The sequence below is a fragment of the Chiloscyllium plagiosum genome, unplaced genomic scaffold (assembly GCF_037043375.1).
Source record: "Chiloscyllium plagiosum isolate Xiang-an unplaced genomic scaffold, Cpla_swu_hap1 HiC_scaffold_24, whole genome shotgun sequence".
Taxonomy (NCBI): Eukaryota; Metazoa; Chordata; class Chondrichthyes; order Orectolobiformes; family Hemiscylliidae; genus Chiloscyllium; species Chiloscyllium plagiosum.
Window position 1 is genome coordinate 64,344,275 of NW_028270162.1, and position 20,418 is coordinate 64,364,692.

At 43.1% G+C, this 20,418-nt stretch overlaps 1 protein-coding gene across 1 annotated transcript in view; it reads left to right on the top strand.

The window, feature by feature from the left end:
• The window catches only part of LOC122562885 (coiled-coil domain-containing protein 74B-like), a 48,469-nt gene that overhangs the window by 1,382 nt on the left and 26,669 nt on the right, over nt 1–20,418 (top strand). Inside the window, exon 2 of the mRNA XM_043716208.2 lies at nt 4,079–4,852. Within this exon, the coding sequence (XP_043572143.1) occupies nt 4,519–4,852 (334 nt within the window). The 5' untranslated portion in view covers nt 4,079–4,518. The remainder of the gene's footprint in view (nt 1–4,078; nt 4,853–20,418) is intronic.

Consider the following 20,418-nt stretch of genomic DNA (forward strand, 5'->3'; position numbering starts at 1 on the left):
GGAAACATCCTTTCTGCAATATTCCTTTAAGATTTTTCTCTAAATTTCAATTAGATCACTTCTCAATCTTCTAACCTATAGAGGTTACAATACCAGTCTCCTTAATATTTCCTCAAACCACAGTTTAACCATCCCAGTCTGGTGATTTTCTGCACTCCTCTTTGCTTAGGCAAGGGCACCAGAAGTGTGCACAACATTCTAGATGCAGTCTCAACTGAAACAAGGCTTCATTGGTCCTGTCCTCAAGTCCTCGTGAAATAAAGTCCAAAAAAGCTCTTGCCTAATTGATTGCTACACCTCCATGTTGGCTTTTAGTTGACTTATGAATGAGGATACCCATGTCCTTTTGGACATCTGCACTTTTCTCATCTCCATTCCTCCTAACAAAGTGGCCAACTATCTATAAACCCACTGCATCCTTTGATAATCCTTCTTACAGCTGTAATTCTGCAAATTTTGGTGTCATCTGCAAACTTATTAAGCAGACCATCTACATTTTCCACCAGATCTGCCGCTTCCAGAAGCGGCAGATACAAATCACTATAAATGCCAGAGGAAACATCACAGAAGTGCTTCACAGAAGGCTCCCAAGCCCTGAGGATGTCACCTAGACAGGGGATGAAACGTCTGCAACACAAATTCCCAGCTCGGCGAACAGAACCACAACAACGAGCACCCGAGCTACAAATATTCTCCCAAACTTTGAATTATCCAAGGATTGTTTAAATTTCCCTAATGTGGCTGAGTTAACTACATTGGCAGGTAGGGCATTCCACATCCTTACCACTCTCTGAGTAACAAACCTGCCTCTGACATCTGTCTTAAATCTATCACCCCTCAATTTGTTGTTATGCCCCTTCGTACAAGCTGACGTCATCATCCTAGGAAAAAGACTTTCACTGTCTACCCTATCTAATCCTCTGATCATCTTGTATGTCTCTATCAAATCCCCTCTCAGCCTTCTTCTTTCCAATGAGAACAGACCCAAGTCTCTTAGCCTTTCCTCATAAGATCTGCCCTTCATACCAGGAAACATCCTGGTAAATCTCCTCTGCACCTTTTCCAATGCTTCCACATCCTTCCCAGAATATGACGACCAGAACTGTATACAATATTCCAAGTGCGGCTGCACTAGGGTTTTGTATAGTTAGAACATGGTATTGTGGCTCTGGAACTTAATCCCTCTACCAATGAAACCTAACACACCGTATGCCTTCTTAACAGCACTATCAACCTGGGTGGCAACGTTCAGGGATCTATGTACTGATCTCCATTCCGAAAAGCACCGTTGCCTCACTATTCTCTCTCTTCTATGATCAAGCCAGTTTTGTATTCATCTAGCTAGCTCACCCCAGATACCATGAGACTGTACCTTTTGTACCAGCCTGCTCGAGGTACCTTATCAAATGTCTTACTAAAGTCCATATAAACAACATTCACTGCCCTTCCGTCATCAATCATTCGTGCCACCTCCTGCAAAAATTGAATCAAGTTGGTGAGATGTGATCTCTCTAACAAGTCTATTTGCTTCCAAACGTGAATAAATCCTGTCTCAGTATCTTCTCCAACAGATTTCCGACTGCTGGCAACAGGCTTACTGGTCTGTAATTATCTGGGTTATCTCTGTTTCCTTTCTTAAACAAAGGAACGATATTGGCCATTCTGCAATTCTCTGGCACCTCGGCCTAAGGCGAAAGAGGATGTAAAGATACCTGCTCAGGCCACAGCTATTCCCTCCCTCAGTAACCTGGGATAGATCCCACCTGGCTCTCGGGGCTTAGATTAGATTAGATTAGATTACTTACAGTGTGGAAACAGGCCCTTCGGCCCAACAAATCCACACCGCCCCGCCGAAGCGCAACCCACCCACACATTTACCCCTTACCTAACACTACGGGCAATTTAGCATGGCCAATTCACCTGACCTGCACATCTTTGGATTGTGGGAGGAAACCGGAGCACCCGGAGGAAACCCATGCAGACACGGGGCTTGTTTACCTTAATACATTTCAAGAGGTCCAATAGTTCCTCCTTCATTATGTTGACCTGCTCAAGAGTATTCACACACCTTTCTCTAACCTCAATATCCCACGTGGCCTTTGGTGAATACCATTGTAAAGTACTCATTAAGGATGTCACAGATTTTCTCTGGCTCCACACATAATCTCCCTCTTTTATCCTTGAGTGAGCCTACTCGTTCCCTAATCACCTTCTTGTTCCTATTATATGTATAAAATGCCTTGGGATCCTTCTTTACCCTGCTGGCCAGTGACATTTCATAGCATCTTTAGCCCTCCTAACTCCCCCTTTGAGCTCCTTCCTACTTCCTCTATATTCTTCACGGACTCTGTTGTTTTTAGTTGCCTAGACTTAGGCAACTAAGTCTTTTTGACTAAGCTGATAATTTCCACAATCATCCAAGGTTCCCGAATCCCTCCATCCTGTTATTCATTGTCACAGGAATGTACCTGTCCTGCGTTCTATTCAACTGATCTTTAAAAGACTGTTGCGCGTCAGATGTGGATTTACTCTCAGACAGTCGCTCCCAATCCACATTCTCCAATTCTTACCTAATTTTGTTATAGTTGGCCTTCCCCCAATTTAACACCTTCATCCGAGGTCCACTCTTATCCTTATCCACAAGTATCCGAAAACGTACTGTTCACTATTCCCAAAATGCTCCCCAACTGAAATTTTGATTACTTGGCTAGGCACATTTCTCAGTATCAGATCAGTGTGACCCCCTCCCTTGTTGCACTATCCACATACTGTTTCAAAGAACCCTCCTAAGCACACTAATAAATTGGTCCCCATCCAAATCCCCAGCACTAAGGCAGTCCCAGTCAATGTGGGGGAAGTTAAAGTCAGCCACCATAACAACGCTGTTGTTTTTACCCCTTTCCAGAATCTGACTACATATCTTCTCCCATTGAGGTGGGAGGTCTGTAGTACAATTGCAGCATTGAGATTGCACCATTCCTATTCCTGAGCTGTACGCACAGCTCCTGATGAAGGGCTATGGCTTGAAACGTCAATTTTCCTGCTCCTCGGATGCTGCCTGACCTGCTGTGCTTTTTAGCAACACACTCTCAACTCTGATCTCCAGCATCTGCAGACCTCACTGTTTCCTGTACCCACAATGTCTTGCTGCAAGATCTGTCCAGGGTGTCCTTCTTCAACACAGCTGTAATATGCTCCCAAACCAGTAATACAACTCCCTCATCTTTTTGCTTCTTCCTCTGTCTTGTCTAAGACATTGATATCCCAGAACATTATGCTGCCACTTCTGTCCCAGTTTCAATCATGACTGAACAACCACAACATTAATGCATTAATCTAAGTTTATCCTCCTTACCTGTTATACTTCTTGCATTGAAGCAAATACAGTCCAAGCCTCCAGTTATGCTGAGACCAACAACCTCTGCCTGACTGCTCTTTCTGTTAGCTACATTTGCCTAAGTATTAAGGTCATCCCCAGTCCCTATTCTTACTGACCTCCTCGTCTGGGTCCCATCCTCCTGCCACACTAGTTTAAACCTTCTCAAGTTGAACTATTAAACCACCCTGCCAGAATATTGGTGTCCCCCCAAAATGCAGCACTTTGTATTTATCTAAATTAAACTTCATCTGATCAAGATCCCATTACAGTCAGAGGTAACGTTTTTCACTGTCCACTTCACCTCCAATTTTGCTGTCATCTGCAAACTTACCACAAAAACCTCCGAATGTTATCCAACATCACCTTGTACAAAACTAGGTTTGTGACCAAGCTGTTTTCCCCCCCTCTCCCCTCAATATTTCCACCTCTTGCCTTTGGTCAGTGCTGTCCTTGAATCGCCTTTTGTTTCCTATAAGGTCCACTCTCCCTTCAATCCTCTTGCTACCTGTAAGGCGCACTTTCCCCTTAACTCTTTTTTTGCTGCTAAGTATGTTCTAAGGTAGCTAAGTGTGTTCAGGCTCAAGTTCAACAACTGTGTCTCTGGAATGAATAAATGAATGAGAAACACTGGCCCACTTGCTTGATCATCCCATTGCCTTCCTTTCCCCTCATTGATTCTTTGCCTTTCCTCTCCTGCAGTAATCGGATTGGAGATTTCAGAAATAGAGATGTGGCCCGGCCACTGCCCATGGGGCAGAAACATTGAGAGCAGCGCCAAGAACTTGTATGGCCAACGGGGAACACGGCTGCGAGTGTAGTCGTAGAAGCTCTGAGAGAAGGCAGCAGGACACTGCATTGGATCCACGGCAGCAATTCAGGGAGGACTTAGCACCCTTGCCTCTGAGAACCCAGTGGATTATTTACTGTTTGGGAAGGTTAAGGAAAGCTGAGTTGGCCTCAGAGCAGCGACTTCACCAAAGCCCAGTAATAGTCCAACTCAGAGCTTGCATTTGTTCTCCAGCGCAGATTGAATGATCTGAAAGGGAAGAAAAAACACATCAGAGTTTTTAAAAAAAATTATTTATATATAAATTTCAGACTTGGCTAGGTCTGAGTTACTGCCGTGCAGCGGGGATTTGATGGAAGCCCTCTCCCCGGGGCACATGTCGAGTGCCAGCCTTCCCCCACTCCGTAACCTGCCCCAGTGGTCCCGGGTAGGGACCGTCCAGAAGAGCCGCTATCCCCGCTCCTTCTTCCAGGACAATGTCAAGCACCTGCCCTTGTCACCCAATGCAAAGACACCCAAAAGTGAGGTCCCGCACCAGCTCAGCCCCCTGTACGAGCAGCGGGATGTGGATCCCAACCTGCGGGTAGTCACCTTGGAAAAGAATCTGAAATTCCTGCAGGAACAGCACTCGGAAACACTGGGCAAACTACACCAGGAAATCGAACAGCTCAAACGGGCTAATCAAGGTGTGTGTGTTTTGGGTGTTTAAACAGAGTAACATGGGGATGGACGTGGATGTGAACTGAGATTCAGCCTGGGTCCCAAAGCACTTTACAGCAAAGCTTTATCCATTGTTTTCAGTGATGATAGTTGAGGAATAAATATGGACAGGATGATAACTCCGTTGTGTTTCAGAATTGTGTCGGACAGGATAAGCGAGGCTTCAGCATCTTCAGTTTAATGCCTTGTGAAAGGCAATGGTCAGACAATCCCTCAGTAAAATGTAAAAATGCCAGCCAGGATTATGTGCTTGAGTCTCTGGGCTAACATTCTGGTGGCATGGGTGCAATTCACATAATAACAGCTGGTGGAATTTAAATTAACAAATCTGGAATTGAGAGCTAGGATCAGTAATGGTGCTAAGAAGCAACCACTGTCATAAAAACTTATCTGTTTCACTTTAGGAATTAAATCTGTCATCCTTTGGTCCAGGCTGCATGTGACTCCAGACCCTCTGAAATCATTTTTATTTTTGTATTGGGTGTCACTTCTGCGTTGGCATGTATTGCCCATTCCTAGTTTGCCTTTGAAGGTGGTGCCTTGAAGTGCTGCAGTACACTTACAATGCCTTCAGGGAGGGAGTTCCAGGACTTTGAACCAGTGACAGTGAAAGAGTGGCAATATAGTTCCAAATCAAGTTGGTGAATGGCTTGTAGGTAGTAGTGTAGCTGCTGCCCTTGTTCCTTCTAGATGCTAGTTTGTGCATATCGAAGGAGCTTGGATGAATTTCTGCAGTATTTCTTGTAGATGGTACGTACTGTTACAACTGAACGTCAGTGAAGGGAGGAATAAATATTTATGGATAGGGTGCCAAACAAGCATGCTGCTTTGACCTTGAACTTCTTGCATTCTGTTGGTGCTATGCTCATCTTGGCAAGTGGAGGGTATTCCGCCACACTCCTGGCTTGTGGCTTGTAAATAATGAACAGGCTTTCAAGTCAAGTGGTGAGTTACTTACTGCAGAATTTCTAGTCTCTGACCTACTCTTGTCGCTACAGTATATACATAACTGGTTCAGTTGAGTTTCCCTCAGAATGTTGATAATGAGGATTCAGCAATGGTAATGGCATTGAATGTCAGGGGGCAATGCTTATATTTTCTTCTGTTGTAAATAGTATTGTTTGGTACTTGTCAGCCCAAACCTGATGTGGAGGTGCCGATGTTGAACCAGGGTGGACAAACTCAGAAGTCACATGACACCAGGTTCTAGTCCAACAGGTTTATTTGAAATCACAAACATTGGGAGCACTGCTCCTTTATCAGGTGAAGTTCTGACTTAGCCCAAACCTGAATATTATCATTCATTGGATGTACATCTTGTAGATAAGGCCAGCATTATTTACTCACTCCTAACTGGCCTTGACCTGAGTACTTTGCTCAGCAATTTCAGAGGATTTAAACCGATATTCCCAGAGAGTGAGCTCAGCTCCCCAGATTACCAATGCAGAGACATTACCACAATGCTACCACCTTCTCTACGACTAGCAAACCATTCAGTTCAAGGGCAGTTAGGGATGAGCAACAAAACCTGTATACAGATTACATCTGCTTTCCATGAAGTAATGTCTACATAAAAGACTCAAATAATTTAATCCAGTTACTATGGAGGAATGATTAAATATGGTGTTATGATTTAACTGGGAAGATTGTGTTGATAATCATGTCCCACTGTTCTGTAAGTGGTCCCAAATATATAAATGTATAAAAACCCAAAAAGGCCACCAAAATTACCATTTGTCTGATTGGCTGCTGATCAGGACAAAAGTTCACACCAGGTTTCATCACTAACAGAAAAAAAACTCTATTCATTGTGACACAGGTAACTTTAACAAGAGTGAGAAAAGAATGTCTAATTGATTATTATGTATACCCCTTGCAAGCCCCATACACGCACACATTCAGTCACAATTAAGACAGACAAAATACAAATGGTTTAACACATACACTATGAGTAGAAAATAATATAGAATAAACAAACTTTTGAAGATCAGAAGTCCAGACCACAAAGTGGAAAGTTATCATTTTTTTTGAGTTGAGCAATGATGATGCATCATCTTAGGGTGATGGTCATTTTTCAATTTAGTGGTTGACGAGGTGAACCTCGGTCTTTTTCAGAATTGTTTTTAAACTTCCTTGGTTTGACAGTCTATTTCCCACATTGAAAGAGAGCGCGAGTAAGAGAGAGGGGGAGCACTTTCTCTTTGCAGCCTCTGAATTTTACTCTCCTGATGCCCTGGTGCTTACAGCTCTTAATACTCTGTAGTTTAACCAGACAGAAGACTGTTGACAGGCTGAATGTACTCAACTCAAAAGACTCAGTGCCACTTAATCTCATTCTCTCCCTTGCTACTTCAAAAAGCACAGCTCAAAAATATGTAGTACTTTATTTTCAAATTGCAAATCTCTTCTGGTATTTCAGTTATCCAGCCATCCAACTTCCATTTCAGCTAAAATAAAACAAAGAATTGCAGATGCTGGAGATCTGAAACAAAATCATAAATTGCTGATTTTCATCTTGGCAGCATTTGTGGAAGAAAGCAAAGTTGACATTTCAAGTCGAGTGACTCTTCTTCAGAGCTGATAGCAGCTAGGAAAAACTGATATTTATGCTAAAGCTGGGGTTGAGGAAGGGATGAGGAAAAGAAGAGGTGAGCAGATAGGTAAAGAGAGATAGATATGGAAGGGGTGAATAAATGAGGGGATCATGGATGGCAGGCCAAGACAGAAGAAAAGCTGAATAATTGATAGTGAGAGCTGAGAGTATCAGAGCATGAGTAGCTAATGCTGAAAGCAAACTATGCAATGTGATAATAGGTCTGGGATTTGGTGAAAATAGATTGGCTGTGCTAAACATAACCAGTGTCATAACGTGGCCAGGTGTGCCTGTCAGTAAAAATACATAGAAGGATGGAATCAGGCTGTACAGTTATTGACCTGTTGAGTGTCAGAAGCTGCAGGATCTCCAAATGGAAATGAGATGCTGTTCCTCGAGCTTGCACTGAGCCTTGCTGAAGCACTGAAGCAGGCCTGGAAATGTCGGTGTGGGATCACTTGGTGTGTTGGTGTGGCAGATGACTGGAAGCTCTGGATCATTTTTGCAGACAGAACATAGATGTTTTGCACATATAGGGGGACCACTTTGAATACAGCAGCGAATATAGTAGACTAGATGGAATGAAATGCAGGTAAATAGCTGCTTCACCTGGAAGTCTAACCCTTGGATGGTGACAAGGAAGGAAGTAAATGGACAGATTAGATTAGATTAGGTTACTTAGTGTGGAAACAGGTCCTTCGGCCCAACAAGTTCACACCTACCCGCCGAAGCACAACTCACCAAACCCATTTCCCTACATTTACCCCTTGCATCTTCTGCAATTACATGGGAAGGTACCATGGGTGTGTGGGAAGGCACTGGGGATGGAGGAGAAGTAGTCCGGAGGGAACAATCCCTGTGGAAAGCTGTCAAAGGAGGCAACTAGGATATGTGTCTGATGTGGCATCCCATTGGAGGTTACGGAAATAGTGTCTTGCAATCCTTTGGATATGCACATTGATGGGATAGTAAGTGAGAACCAGGGGGATTCTATCACTGATGTGGGAAGGCGCATAGCTGAGGACAGATGTGTGGGAAATGGGCTGGATACAACTAAGGGCCCTTTTGACTATGGTAGCTGGGAATCCTAGTTGAGGAAAAAGGTGGATTTTTCTGAGGCCACCATGCATCACCAGAAGAGATACAACAGAGATGAAGAAACTCGGAGAATGGAATGGAATTATTACAGGAAGCAACGTATGAGGATGTATACACTACTCTGGGTAGCTGTGGGAGTTGGTCTGTTTGTAATGGATATCAGTCGCCCGCCAATCCCCAGAATCAGAAAATGATGTCAAGGGAAGATTCAGAGGTGGACAAGATGAAGATGACGACAGGTTGAAATTGGAAGCAAAATTCTCTACTAATCTCAGCCCTGATTATTATTTATTCAGCTACTCTTTTATCCTGGCCTGCTATCCACAGTCACCATGTTCATCTACCCCTTTCAGCTCTCCCTCTCTCTCTCTCTGTCTCTCATTGGGTGCCATCTGCACCCATCCATACACCTCTCCCTCCTTTCTGTCCCTTCCCTAACCTGGAATAGAAGTTGTAAGGAGCTGCTCCCCAGTGGAGGAGCACAATTGCTCAGTGATTAGCATGTTGCCTCGCAATGCCAGGGACGTGGATTTGATTCCAGCCTTGTGTGACTGCCTGTGTGGAGTTTGCACGTTCTACATGTTACTGCTGGGTGCTCCAGGTTCCTCCCACAGTCCAAAGGTGTACATGTTTTTCTAGGTGCTATCAGTCCTGAAGAAGAGTCACTAGACTCAGAACAATAACTCTGCTTTCTTCCCACAGACACTGTTGGCCATGCTAAGTTTCAACAGCAATTTCTGTTTTTGTTCCGTTTCACCTTATAGACCCAATAAAGCAAAAATGTGGTCTCTTACCAATATGTGGGATACTGTGTGACTTGGTGAAGAACTAAGTACTAGTATTCCATGCACAAACTTGAGGTCTACTACGGGCCAAACATGTAAAATGGAACGTTCTGGAACTAGGGACCCAGGGAGCTGCCGGGATGGTACATTTCCCATTGAAATGAATGGGTTCGCTCCTACCTGCAGTTTTGGGTTTCCATGGTAGGTCATGGAACGTATCCCCAGCAGGTACGGGGGACTACTGTACAGGGAAAATGTTGTCAATTGTTAAACTTTAAATCTGAGTTTGAACCCTGGTATGGAGTTAAAAGGGTATTAAGCTATGACCAACCCAGTCTGCAGAGGTTGTGTTTAGGATGGTGTGTTTGTAGAAATTTGCCACAATGATCTGTTTTGGGTCCACTGCTGTTTTTCATTTTTATAAATGACCTGGATGAGAGCGTAGAAAGATGGGTTGGTAAATTTGAAAGATGGAGGTGGGTACTGCAGATGCTGGAGATTACAGTCAAGAATAGAGTTGTGCTGGAAAAGTACAGTAGGTCAGGCAGCATCCAAGGAGCAGAAAAATCGATGTTTCGGGCAAAAGTCCATCATCAGGAATGAGGCTGGGAGCCTCAGGAGGAATAGAGAGATAAATGGAAGGGGTGGGGTGGGGCTGGGGAGAAGGTAGCTGAGAGTGCAGTAGGTGGATGGAGGTGGGGGTAAAGGTGATAGGTCTGAGAGGAGAGTGGAGCAGATAGGTGGAAAGGAAAATTGACAGGTGGGACAGGTCATGAGGACAGTGCTCAGGTGTAAGGTTGGAACTTGGATAAGGTGTGGGGAGGGGAAATGAGGAAACTGGTGAAGTCCACATTGATGCCATGGGTTGGAGGGTCCAGAGGTGGAAGATGAGGTGTTCTTCCTCCAGGTGTCGGGTGGTAAGGGAGTGGCAATGGATGAATGCAGAGTACTGGACTAATGGTAAGATTCTTAGTTAAAAATCACACAACACCAGGTTATAGTCCAACAGGTTTAATTGGAAGCACACTAGTTTTCAGAGCGACGCTCCTTCATCAGGTGATAGTGATAGACTATGATAGATGAAGGAGCGTCGCTCCGAAAGCTAGCGTGCTTCCAATTAAACCTGTTGGACTATAACCTGGTGTTGTGTGATTTTTAACTTCGTACACCCCCGTCCAACACCGGCATCTCCAAATCAAGGTAAGATTCTTGGTATTGTGGATGAACAGCGATAAGATAATCAAAGGGTTAGATAAGGTGGACAGTAAGAGCCTTTTCCCTCGGATGGTGATGACTAGCATGAGGGGACAAAACTTTAAATTGGGATTGATAGATATAGGATAGATGTCAGAGGTAGTGTCTTGACTCAGTAATGCCATGGAATGGCCTGTCTGCAACAATAGTGGACTCGCCAACTTTAAGGGCATTTAAATGGTCATTGGATAGACATATGGATAAAAAGGGAATAGTGTAGGTTAGATGGGCTTCAGATTGTTTTCACAGGTTGGTGCAACATCAAGGGCCAAAGGGCCTGTTCTTCGCTGTAATGTTCTATGTCCTATAAACACACCCCTTGGCAAAAAGGTAAATTCAGACACAGATTCTTACATGCAGTTGACCAAACCAAGAGGAAACAACATCGAGAGATTTCAGAGAAAGTAGCAGCTTGGAATCATTCACTGAAGCTCCAATTCTTCTGGGACCCCAAACAGCTTCTGACTGTTAAAGTTAAAACAAAATGAGAAAGGCTGGTCTGTGAGAACTGGCCACTTCCATTCAAGCTGTTTCCATTGTTCCAACCTTTTAAAAACAAAACCTAAAGGCCTGCTAAGTTATTTACTTCAGCTGTTTCTAGTAGCTAGTTCAGCACTTCCGCCTTGACAACCTCGCTTTAAAAAAAACCCAGGAACAAATAACCTTTTTAAAGTGACAGCATCATCACATGATATCGTTAGTTTGTGTCTGCATCAGCTAATAAAGGAGTTGTTGAAACTGGAAAAGTAGCCATTGAGAACACTGCAGGAGGAGCCTTTGTAGAAAAATATCTTGATGGTATTTACGCTGTCAAGCCCCTTCAGAATATTATATGTTTCAATCAGATTATGTTATTCTTTTAAATTCCAGAGGAACTTACTCCTAATGTCAAACAAACCCACATGCTTGGAACGAGTCCCAGAGATAGCCAAATCTTTACTGTTTATCTCCGAATCAAGTATATTTATCTTAAGGTATAGAGATGAAAGCTATGCACAGTACCCCAGCTGTGCTTGCATCAAATCCCTACAAAACTGTAGCAAGATATGCTTGTTCTTGTGCTCCAGTTATCTTACAACAAGCTGTTGCTTGGCTTCCTAATTTCTTGCTATAATTTCACACTTCTTGCTTTATTCATTCAGAGAGCATGGTTTTCGTTGGCTGGGCTAGCATTTATTGCCCAGCCCTAGTTGCTCTTGAGAAGGAACACTGCATCCATTTGATGTGTTCCGGAGGGAATTCCAGGGTTTTGACTCAGTGTTATTGAAGGAATGGGAATATATTTCCAAGTCAGGATGGTAAATGGCTTGGAGGTGTTCCCAATATTGTCTGCCTTTAACGTTTTACATGGTAGTGGTCATAGGTTTGGAAGGTGTTTTCTAATGAGTCTTTGTGAATTTCTGCTGTGAATCTTGTTGCTGGTAAACACTATTACACTGAGTGTTGGTAGAGTGAGTGAATGCATGAGGATATGGTGCTGTCAAATGGCTGGTTTGACCTGGATGGTGTCAAGCTAACTTTGTGTTTCTTGCTGAGTACAACCAAATCTCTCTGAAATCAACATTTGCAAGTTTCTGGCCTTCTTCAGAAGTATTGATTTTCTAATCTACTACCAAAAATAAGTAGCTAAAAAATCTTAAACTGTATAAATCTCATTGCAGCATTTTTGTGTCCTCCTCACAATTTACATCCCCATCATCAGTAAACTTGGTTATATTAAGCTTGGTCCCATTAATGTGGATTGTGATATCTGAGGCACTGATTTTTGTGCACTCTCAAAGTTATCAACTATCTTTGGAAATTCAGGTATCTGAAGTGCATCTAACCTTAGGATCTTCTTTATCTACCTTACTGGTTACATCCTAAAAATGACTCTAAGAAGTTTATCAGTTGTTCCTTCTGCATGACCATAGTGACTTTGATTGTACTGTGATCTTATAATTGGATTGGTAACAGTTCCTTAATAGCTCTGTTAAATCATCGATTAACGATTAAGTGTCCCATTTGAAAGGGCGCTACTAACCTCCTCAAACCAAAACATTAAAGGAAACTCAATTTAAGTGAAGATGTATTTCCTGGAGTTGATAACACACTCCAGTCCTCCTGCCATCATACCACTCCTGTCATTAATAAGCAAGGCGGGATGATCTATACTGAAGTAAATCATTGTGTGTAGTGATTGTAACAAGGTCAACCAAGTGGACCTTATAGAAAATCAGTTCCCTGACTGGGACTGTTAATTTAGTCCAATCAGGGAGTCCTAGCTGACAGCTATAAACAGGACTGTCACAGGTTCTGTTTATTCTGAGAGTTGGATCTGAGGAAGCTGGAACAGTGTCAAGGATTTTCCAATTATAAATAAAGGGTGACTTGGTCGCGGGATACTGGCATCTGTGGAGTTATTTAATTGTGCATGCTGATTTTTTCTTTTAATGCTTGTTTCTGGGATATGGACATTGATGGTTTATTGATATTTATTCCCCATCCCTAATAGGCCTTGAGAAGTGGTGGTGAGCTGCATTCTTGAACTACCAGAGTTCATGTGGTGTATGGACATCCACCATAATGTGAGAGATAGAGTTCCAGAACTTTTTCCAGTGACAGTGAGGGAACAGCAATATATTTCCAAGTCAGGTTGGTATGGGGCTTGGAGACAAACATGTGGATGATGGTGTTGTCATGTATGTGCTGTTCTTGTCCTTCTAACTGAGAGAGATAGGATAGGTGCTGTTGAAAAAAAAACTTTAATGAGTTGCTGCAGTGCATCTTGAAATACCATTCATGGCATCAACTAAACACTGGTGATGGATGGGGTGCGGATTAAGTCTTAGCGAGGGTCGAGCTTTTTGAGTGTTCTTGGAGCTGAATCCATCCAGGCAAGTGGCATATAACAAGTGGGAGGCTTTCAAGGGTGTGATGACAAGAGTTCAGAGGCATTATGTTCCTGTTAGAGTGAAGGGTAAGGTTGGTAAGATTCAGGAACAATGGATGAATAAAGATAGTCAAGAATAAAAGGGAATCTCATTTTTATTATCGACAATTTGGTTCAGTTAAATGTCTTAATCAATATAAACAATGTAGAGAAATTCTTAAGAAAAACATCAGGAAGGAAAAGATGGGATATGAGATAGCATTGACAGATCAGGTTAAGGATAATAATGTACAAATACATTAAGAACAGCAGGGTAACTAGAGAGAGGGTAGGCCCCTTAAAGATCAGGAGGTCCACTTTGCGTTTAAACCCAGATGGGAAAGATATTAAGTGAGTATGTCACGTCACTTTGTTAGTGTGAAGAAAGAAATGAAGGCTAGATAACGCAGAGGAATAAAGTTGATGTTTAAAAAACAAGTCCATATTACAAAAGAGGAATTTTGGGAAATTTTAGACAATATAAAGATGGATAAATCTCTGGGATCTGATCGAATGTATCCTGGAATGTTGTGGGAAGTAAGGGAGGAAATTATGAGATCCTCGCAGAGATATTTGCATTATCTATAACTATGGGTGAGGTGTTTGATGATTGTTAGGAGAAACCAGGAAACCATCGACGTGTGAGTCTGACTTCGGTTATGGGTAAATTATTGTAGGTGATTTTGAAAATAGGATTTATGGACATTTAGAGAGGCATAAATTGATTAGGGACAGTCAGCATTGTTTTGAGGGAGGTAAATCGTATCTCACAAACTTGACCGTCTTTTTTAAGGACGTTACCAAAAAGATCGATAAGGGCAGAGCAGTAGACATTATTTACTTGGACTTTAGTAAAGCCTTTGACAAGGTTCTGCATGGTAGACTAATTAGTAAAGTTGGTTAACATTGAATTCAGGATGAGCATGCCAATTGGATAAATAATTGGCTTAATGGCAGGAGACAGAAAATGATGGTGGAGGATTGCTGTTCGGAGTTGAGGCATGTTGCCAGTGATGTTCCACGGGGGTCGGTTGTGGGTCTTGTTTTGTTTATCGTTTATATTAATGATTTGGATCAGAATACAGAAAGCATGTATCGTAAGTTTGCAGACGACGCCAAAATTGGTGGTGTAGTAGACAGTGAAGAAGGTGTTCTAAGATTACAAAGGGATCTTGATGAAATGGGTCAATTGGCTGAAAAATGGCACATGGTGTTTCATTTTGTAGAACAAACAAGAGTAGGGCTTATACAATTAATGTAGGGTCTTGGGTAGTGTTGTAGAACAGAAGGACCTAGGAGTTCAGGTGCATAATTCTTTCAGGTTTGCATCACATATAGACCGGGTGATTAAAAAGGCGTTTGGCACAGTGGCCTTCATTGCTCAGTCCTTTGAGTATAGGAATTGGGAAGTCATGTTGAGGTTGTATAGGACATTGGAGGGGCTTCTTCTGGACTACTGTATCTGGTTCTGGTTGGCCAGTTATAAGAAGGATATTATTAAGCTGGAGAGGGTTCAGAAAGGATTTACCAGGATGTTGTTGGGTGTGGAAGGTTTGAGTTATAAAGAACGGCTGGATAGGCTGGGACTTTTTTCACTGGAGTGTAGCTGGTTGAGAGGCAACCTTGTAGAAGTTTATAAAATAATGAGAGTTAATGGTAATTGTCTGTTCCCTAGGTTGGGGGATTTCAAGACTAGGTGAGGTAAGGTAAGAGGAGAGAGATTTTAAAAAATCTTGAGGGGCAAATGTTTACACAGAGGGTGGTTCGTGTGTGGAATGAATTTCCAGATGAAATGGTGGATGCAGGAACAATTACAATGTTTATAAGCTATTTTGATAAGTACATGAATAGGAGGGGTTGGAGGGATATGGGCCAGGAACAGGCATGTGGGGCTAGTTTAGTTTGGGATTATGGTGGACATGGACTAGTTGTATTGAAGGATTTGTTTCCGTGCTATGTGACTTTATGACTAGCACTAGACTTTATGGCAATGTGGAAAACTGTCCAGGCATATTCTGTGTCCAAAAATCAAGTCTAGACCAACCTGGCCAAAAGTAAAATGATAGATGGTGTTACGAAATTGAAAGAGTGTATGGTCGCTTTAAGAGAGAGGTGCCTTTTCTGAGCTGAGAGATTGTGACAGTACATGTGTCTGTGACTAGCTGACAGGTACAGAGAGTGCTGAGAATTGATAATATGTAACAATCAGCTTGGGGTTGATGTTAAGGCAACCAGATTTGAATTTAACCAATTAATTTAAATTAGTTTCCCTACAGTGTGGAAACAGGCCCCTCGGCCCAACAAGTCCACACAGACCCTCCGAAAAGCAACCCACCCAGACCCATTCCCCTACATTTACCCCTGATTAATCCACCTAACACTATGGGCAATTTAGAATGGCCAATTCACCTAACCTGCACATCTTTGGATTATGGGAGGAAACCGGAGCACCCGAAAGAAACCCACGCAGACACGGGGAGAATGTGCAAACTCCACACAGAAAGTTGCCTGAGGCGGGAATTGAACCCTGGTCCCTGGCACTGTGGGGCTGCAATGCTAACCACTGAGCCACCATGCCACCCATACTTCCTGAAGAAGAGCTTATGCCCGAAACATTGATTCTCCTGCTCCTTGGATGCTGCCTGACCTGCTGAGCTTTTCCAGCGACACATTTTTCAGCTCATGCCACCCATACGCCCAGGATACCAAAAATCAATTGAATTGGATTTGATTGTATTGACAACATTGGACCAGTAAGAGGGTATGAGTCTTGGGAGTTTAAAAAGGAAGGGTATTTTGAAAATTAGTCAGAGCCAACTGCCATCGAAAGAAATAAACAAGGTTCTCAAAGAAATCTCTCAGAAGGCATAATCTTTTCAAGGCACCAAGGAATTTTATACAAAGACACTCGCAGTAAAAAAAATCATTTAAGATGACCCATGGAGAAGACAGGAGAATCAGAAGAACGCAAGGAAACAGCAGATTGAGACAGCCCAGGAAGGAAGTAGCAGATTCAGAAGACTGGAAAGAAGACAGCACCAGAGACTCAATGGACTTTGAAAGATAAAGTTAATTTAATGTTTAATAATTGTGTTATAGAGTTGATGTCAGATTGTGATTAGTCAAGACAAATGGGGCTTGGGTTTATTAATAGTTTTTGTTTAGTGTTCACTGTTAGAGTTAGAAAAATATTTTTTTTCTTTAAACATTGGAAATCTGGAGTTTTCTTTCACTGACTCACACTTTTCTGGGGTTCGACCACCGAGTCGTAACAATGGTGTCATCAATAGTTCAATTTAAGTTTTGCCAGCGACTACATAGCTCCTGACATCAGAATCATACAGTTCAAACTCGGTCCTCAAGTTTGCATCGACAAAACTTTAATATTACTGACCCTAGTTCCACTTTTCCGCAATAGACAGTTGCCTTGTTATGACACTTCAAATGCACATCCAAGTATGTTTTAACAGTTGTGAGGTTTCCCACCTCAATCTAAACGGGATATATTCCCGGGACCAGATCAAGGGTACCCTGGAACTTTGCGGGAAGCTAGGGAAATGATTGCTGAGTGTGACAATCCTGCCCCTTTTTAACAAAGTTATTTTGTCTTTTCTTTTCAAGAGGGGTGGTGAAGGCAGAGGTGTAGATATGTCTGGAAGTGGCTACTTTAAACAATGACAAGGGAATGGCCAGCTCTCCCAGTTCAGGGTTTTTTTCCTAGTTTGGTTTGTTTCAGCAGGCAGTCAGCATCTGTTGGTACCAGACAAGCTGCTACTGTGAAAAAAGGTTCCATGCTTCAACAGATGTTTCTTGCCTGACTCTTCTCTCCGCAATCCTTCCTGTCTGTAAGAACCTGAGTTTTAATTTGCCAGAGGGTGTGTTTTTGGAATGTTGCAGGTATTGGAACAGCTCCTTCGTTAAGTTGCAGTTTCAAGTTAGTTGGGTTTCCAAATAGTTATTCTAAATTCTGTTTTTTTTAAATTCGTGTTTCAACTGTATTGTGTAAATAAATTTTATTTTGCTTAAAGTGGTTTGACCAGCTGCATCACTCCTGGAATATCCATTTTACATCTGCCTTTAGGGGTAAGTAGGAGGTAATTTAGGGGTAAAAACAATGACTGCAGATGCTGGAAACCAGATTCTGGATCAGTGATGCTGGAAGAGCACAGCAATTCAGGCAGCATCCGACGAGCAGCAAAATCGATGTTTCGGGCAAAAGCCCTTCATCAGGAATAAAGGCAGAGATCCTGAAGCGTGGAGGGATAAGCTGGAGGAGGGTGGGGGTGGGGAGAAGGTAGCATAGAGTACCTGGGAGTTGCAGTGGGAGAGGGGCTCCCTGAGATTCTTGTAGAGAGAGGAGGAAAACTTCTTCAAGGCAGGCATCCTTGCAAGAGGATTCGCAGTAGGGTTAAAATCAACGAGGTAAAAACAATGACTGCAGATGCTGGAAACCAGATTCTGGATCAGTGTTACCCATTCCTGCATTTGAGGAACCATTTATTGATTGTATAGGACTCCTACCTCAAACAAAAGGTGTGAATCAGTATTTGTTGACAGTAATGAATGTGTCTACTAGATTTCCTGAGGCCATTCCATTACGCAATATCACAGTTAACAGGATTGTAGAAGAGTTACTCACATTTTTCACTAGATACAGACTACCTACAATTAGAATCGACGTTTCGGGCATAAGCCCTTCATTCGCAGTAGGTTAAGATCAACTAGGAGAAAGTGAGGACTGCAGATGCTGGAGATCAGAGTTGAAAAATGTGGTGCTGGAAAAACACAGCAGGCTTATCCTTATCCAGGCTTATCCTGCTCCTCGGTTGCTGCCTGTGGTGTTTTTGGCACCACATTTTTCAACTCTGGTCTCCAGCATCTGCAGTCCACACTTTCTCCTACCTACAATTAGATCAAGGGTCAAACTTTACATCGAAATTATTCAAGGAAGTTATGGACAGTTTAGGAATTCAACTCAAAACCACTGCATATCATCCAGAATCGCAGGTGGCATCAGACGTTAAAGACCATGTTGAGGGCTTATAGTCAAGACTATCCAGATGATTGGGATAAAGGAATTTTGTTTGTGTTATTGCTATCAGAGATTGACAAAATTCAGTCCATTTGAATTAGTTTTTGGGCATGAAGTCAGAGGACCACTAAATTTAATTAAGGAGAAGTTGGTGAGTCAGAATTTAGGGACACATATTAGCCCTTGTGTCAAATTGTAGGGAACGGTTAAATAGAACCAGGGAGCTAGCCAGACAGCATTTAAAAATAACACAGCATATGATGAAACAGGAAGCAGACAAGAAATTAAAAACTCTTCAATTTGCTAATGGAGATAAAATAATAGGTGAACCTTTAAAAGCAAAGTTTAGAGTTATTGCTATCGCATGGGATAGGGAGAATAATCCAGGGGTTGCAGGGAAGGTAAGTTAACCCTATAAAAACTTACCTCATGGGATCAGCAGCCTTCATTTTTCCAACACCAGCAGTGGTGAGAGCAAGGACCAGGGGGCTCCTGGAAAGATAAATTGCATGCTCCTCCTGTAGAATGTGGGAGGTAAGGGTCACCACTAGTGTCCCTGCTGACTTCATCTGCGGGAAGTGCACCAACTGCAGCTCCTCAGAAATCGCATTAGGGAATGAGAACTGGAGCTGGAACTGGATGAACTTTGGATCATTCAGTAGGCTGAGAGGGTAACTGAGAGGAGTTACAGGGAGGTAGTCACACCTCAGATACAGGATAAAGGTCGATGAGTTATAGTCAGGGTTACAGAAAGGGAACAGTGCAGAGATCCCCTGTGACCGTTCCCCTCAATAACAAGTATACTGTTTTGGATACTGTTTGGGGGGGACGAGTTACCAGGGGTAAGCAGTGGGGCACAGATGTCTGGCACAGAGTCTGGCCCTGTTGCTCAAAAGGGAAGAGGGGAGAGGAGTAGAGCATTAGTCATTGGGGACTCCATAGTTCGGGGGACAGATACTGGTCAAAGGCCTCCAGTCTGAAAAACAACCCTCCACCACCACCCTTCTATCTTTTGAGCCAGTCCTGTATCCAAATGGCTAGTATTCTGTGAGATCTAACCATGCTAACCAGTCTCCCATGGGGAACCTTGTCGAACACGTTACTGAAGTCCATATAGATCACATCTACTGCTCTGTCCTCATCAGTCCTCTTTATTACTTCTTCAAAAAACTCAATCGTTTGTGAGACATGATTTCCCACACACCATGTTGACTATCCCTAATCAGTCCTTGCCTTTCCAAATACATGTACATCCTGTCCCTCAGGATTCCCTCCAACAACTTCGTGGGCGGCACGGTGGCACAGTGGTTAGCACTGCTGCCTCACAGCGCCAGAGACCCGGGTTCAATTCCCGCCTCAGGCGACTGACTGTGTGTGGAGTTTGTACGTTCTCCCCGTGTCTGCGTGGGTTTCCTCCGGGTGCTCCGGTTTCCTCCCACAGTCCAAAGATGTGCAGGTCAGGTGAATTGGCCATGCTAAATTGCCCGTAGTGTTAGGTAAGGGGTAAATGTAGGGGTATGGGTGGGTTGTGCTTCGGCGGGGCGGTGTGGACTTGTTGGGCCGAAGGGCCTGTTTCCACACTGTAATGTAATCTAATCTTATCTAAAAACTTGCCTACCACCGATGTCAAGCTCACTGGCCTATAGTTCCCTGGCTTATCCTTACCACCCTTCTTAAACAGTGGCACCACATTAGCCAACCTCCAGTCTTCCGGCACCTCACCTGTGACTATCGATGATACAAATATCTCAGTAAGAGGCCCAGCAATCACTTCTCTAGCTTCCCACAGAGTTCTGAGGTACATCTGATCAGGTCCTGGGGATTTATCCACCTTTATGCGTTTCAAGACATCCAGCACT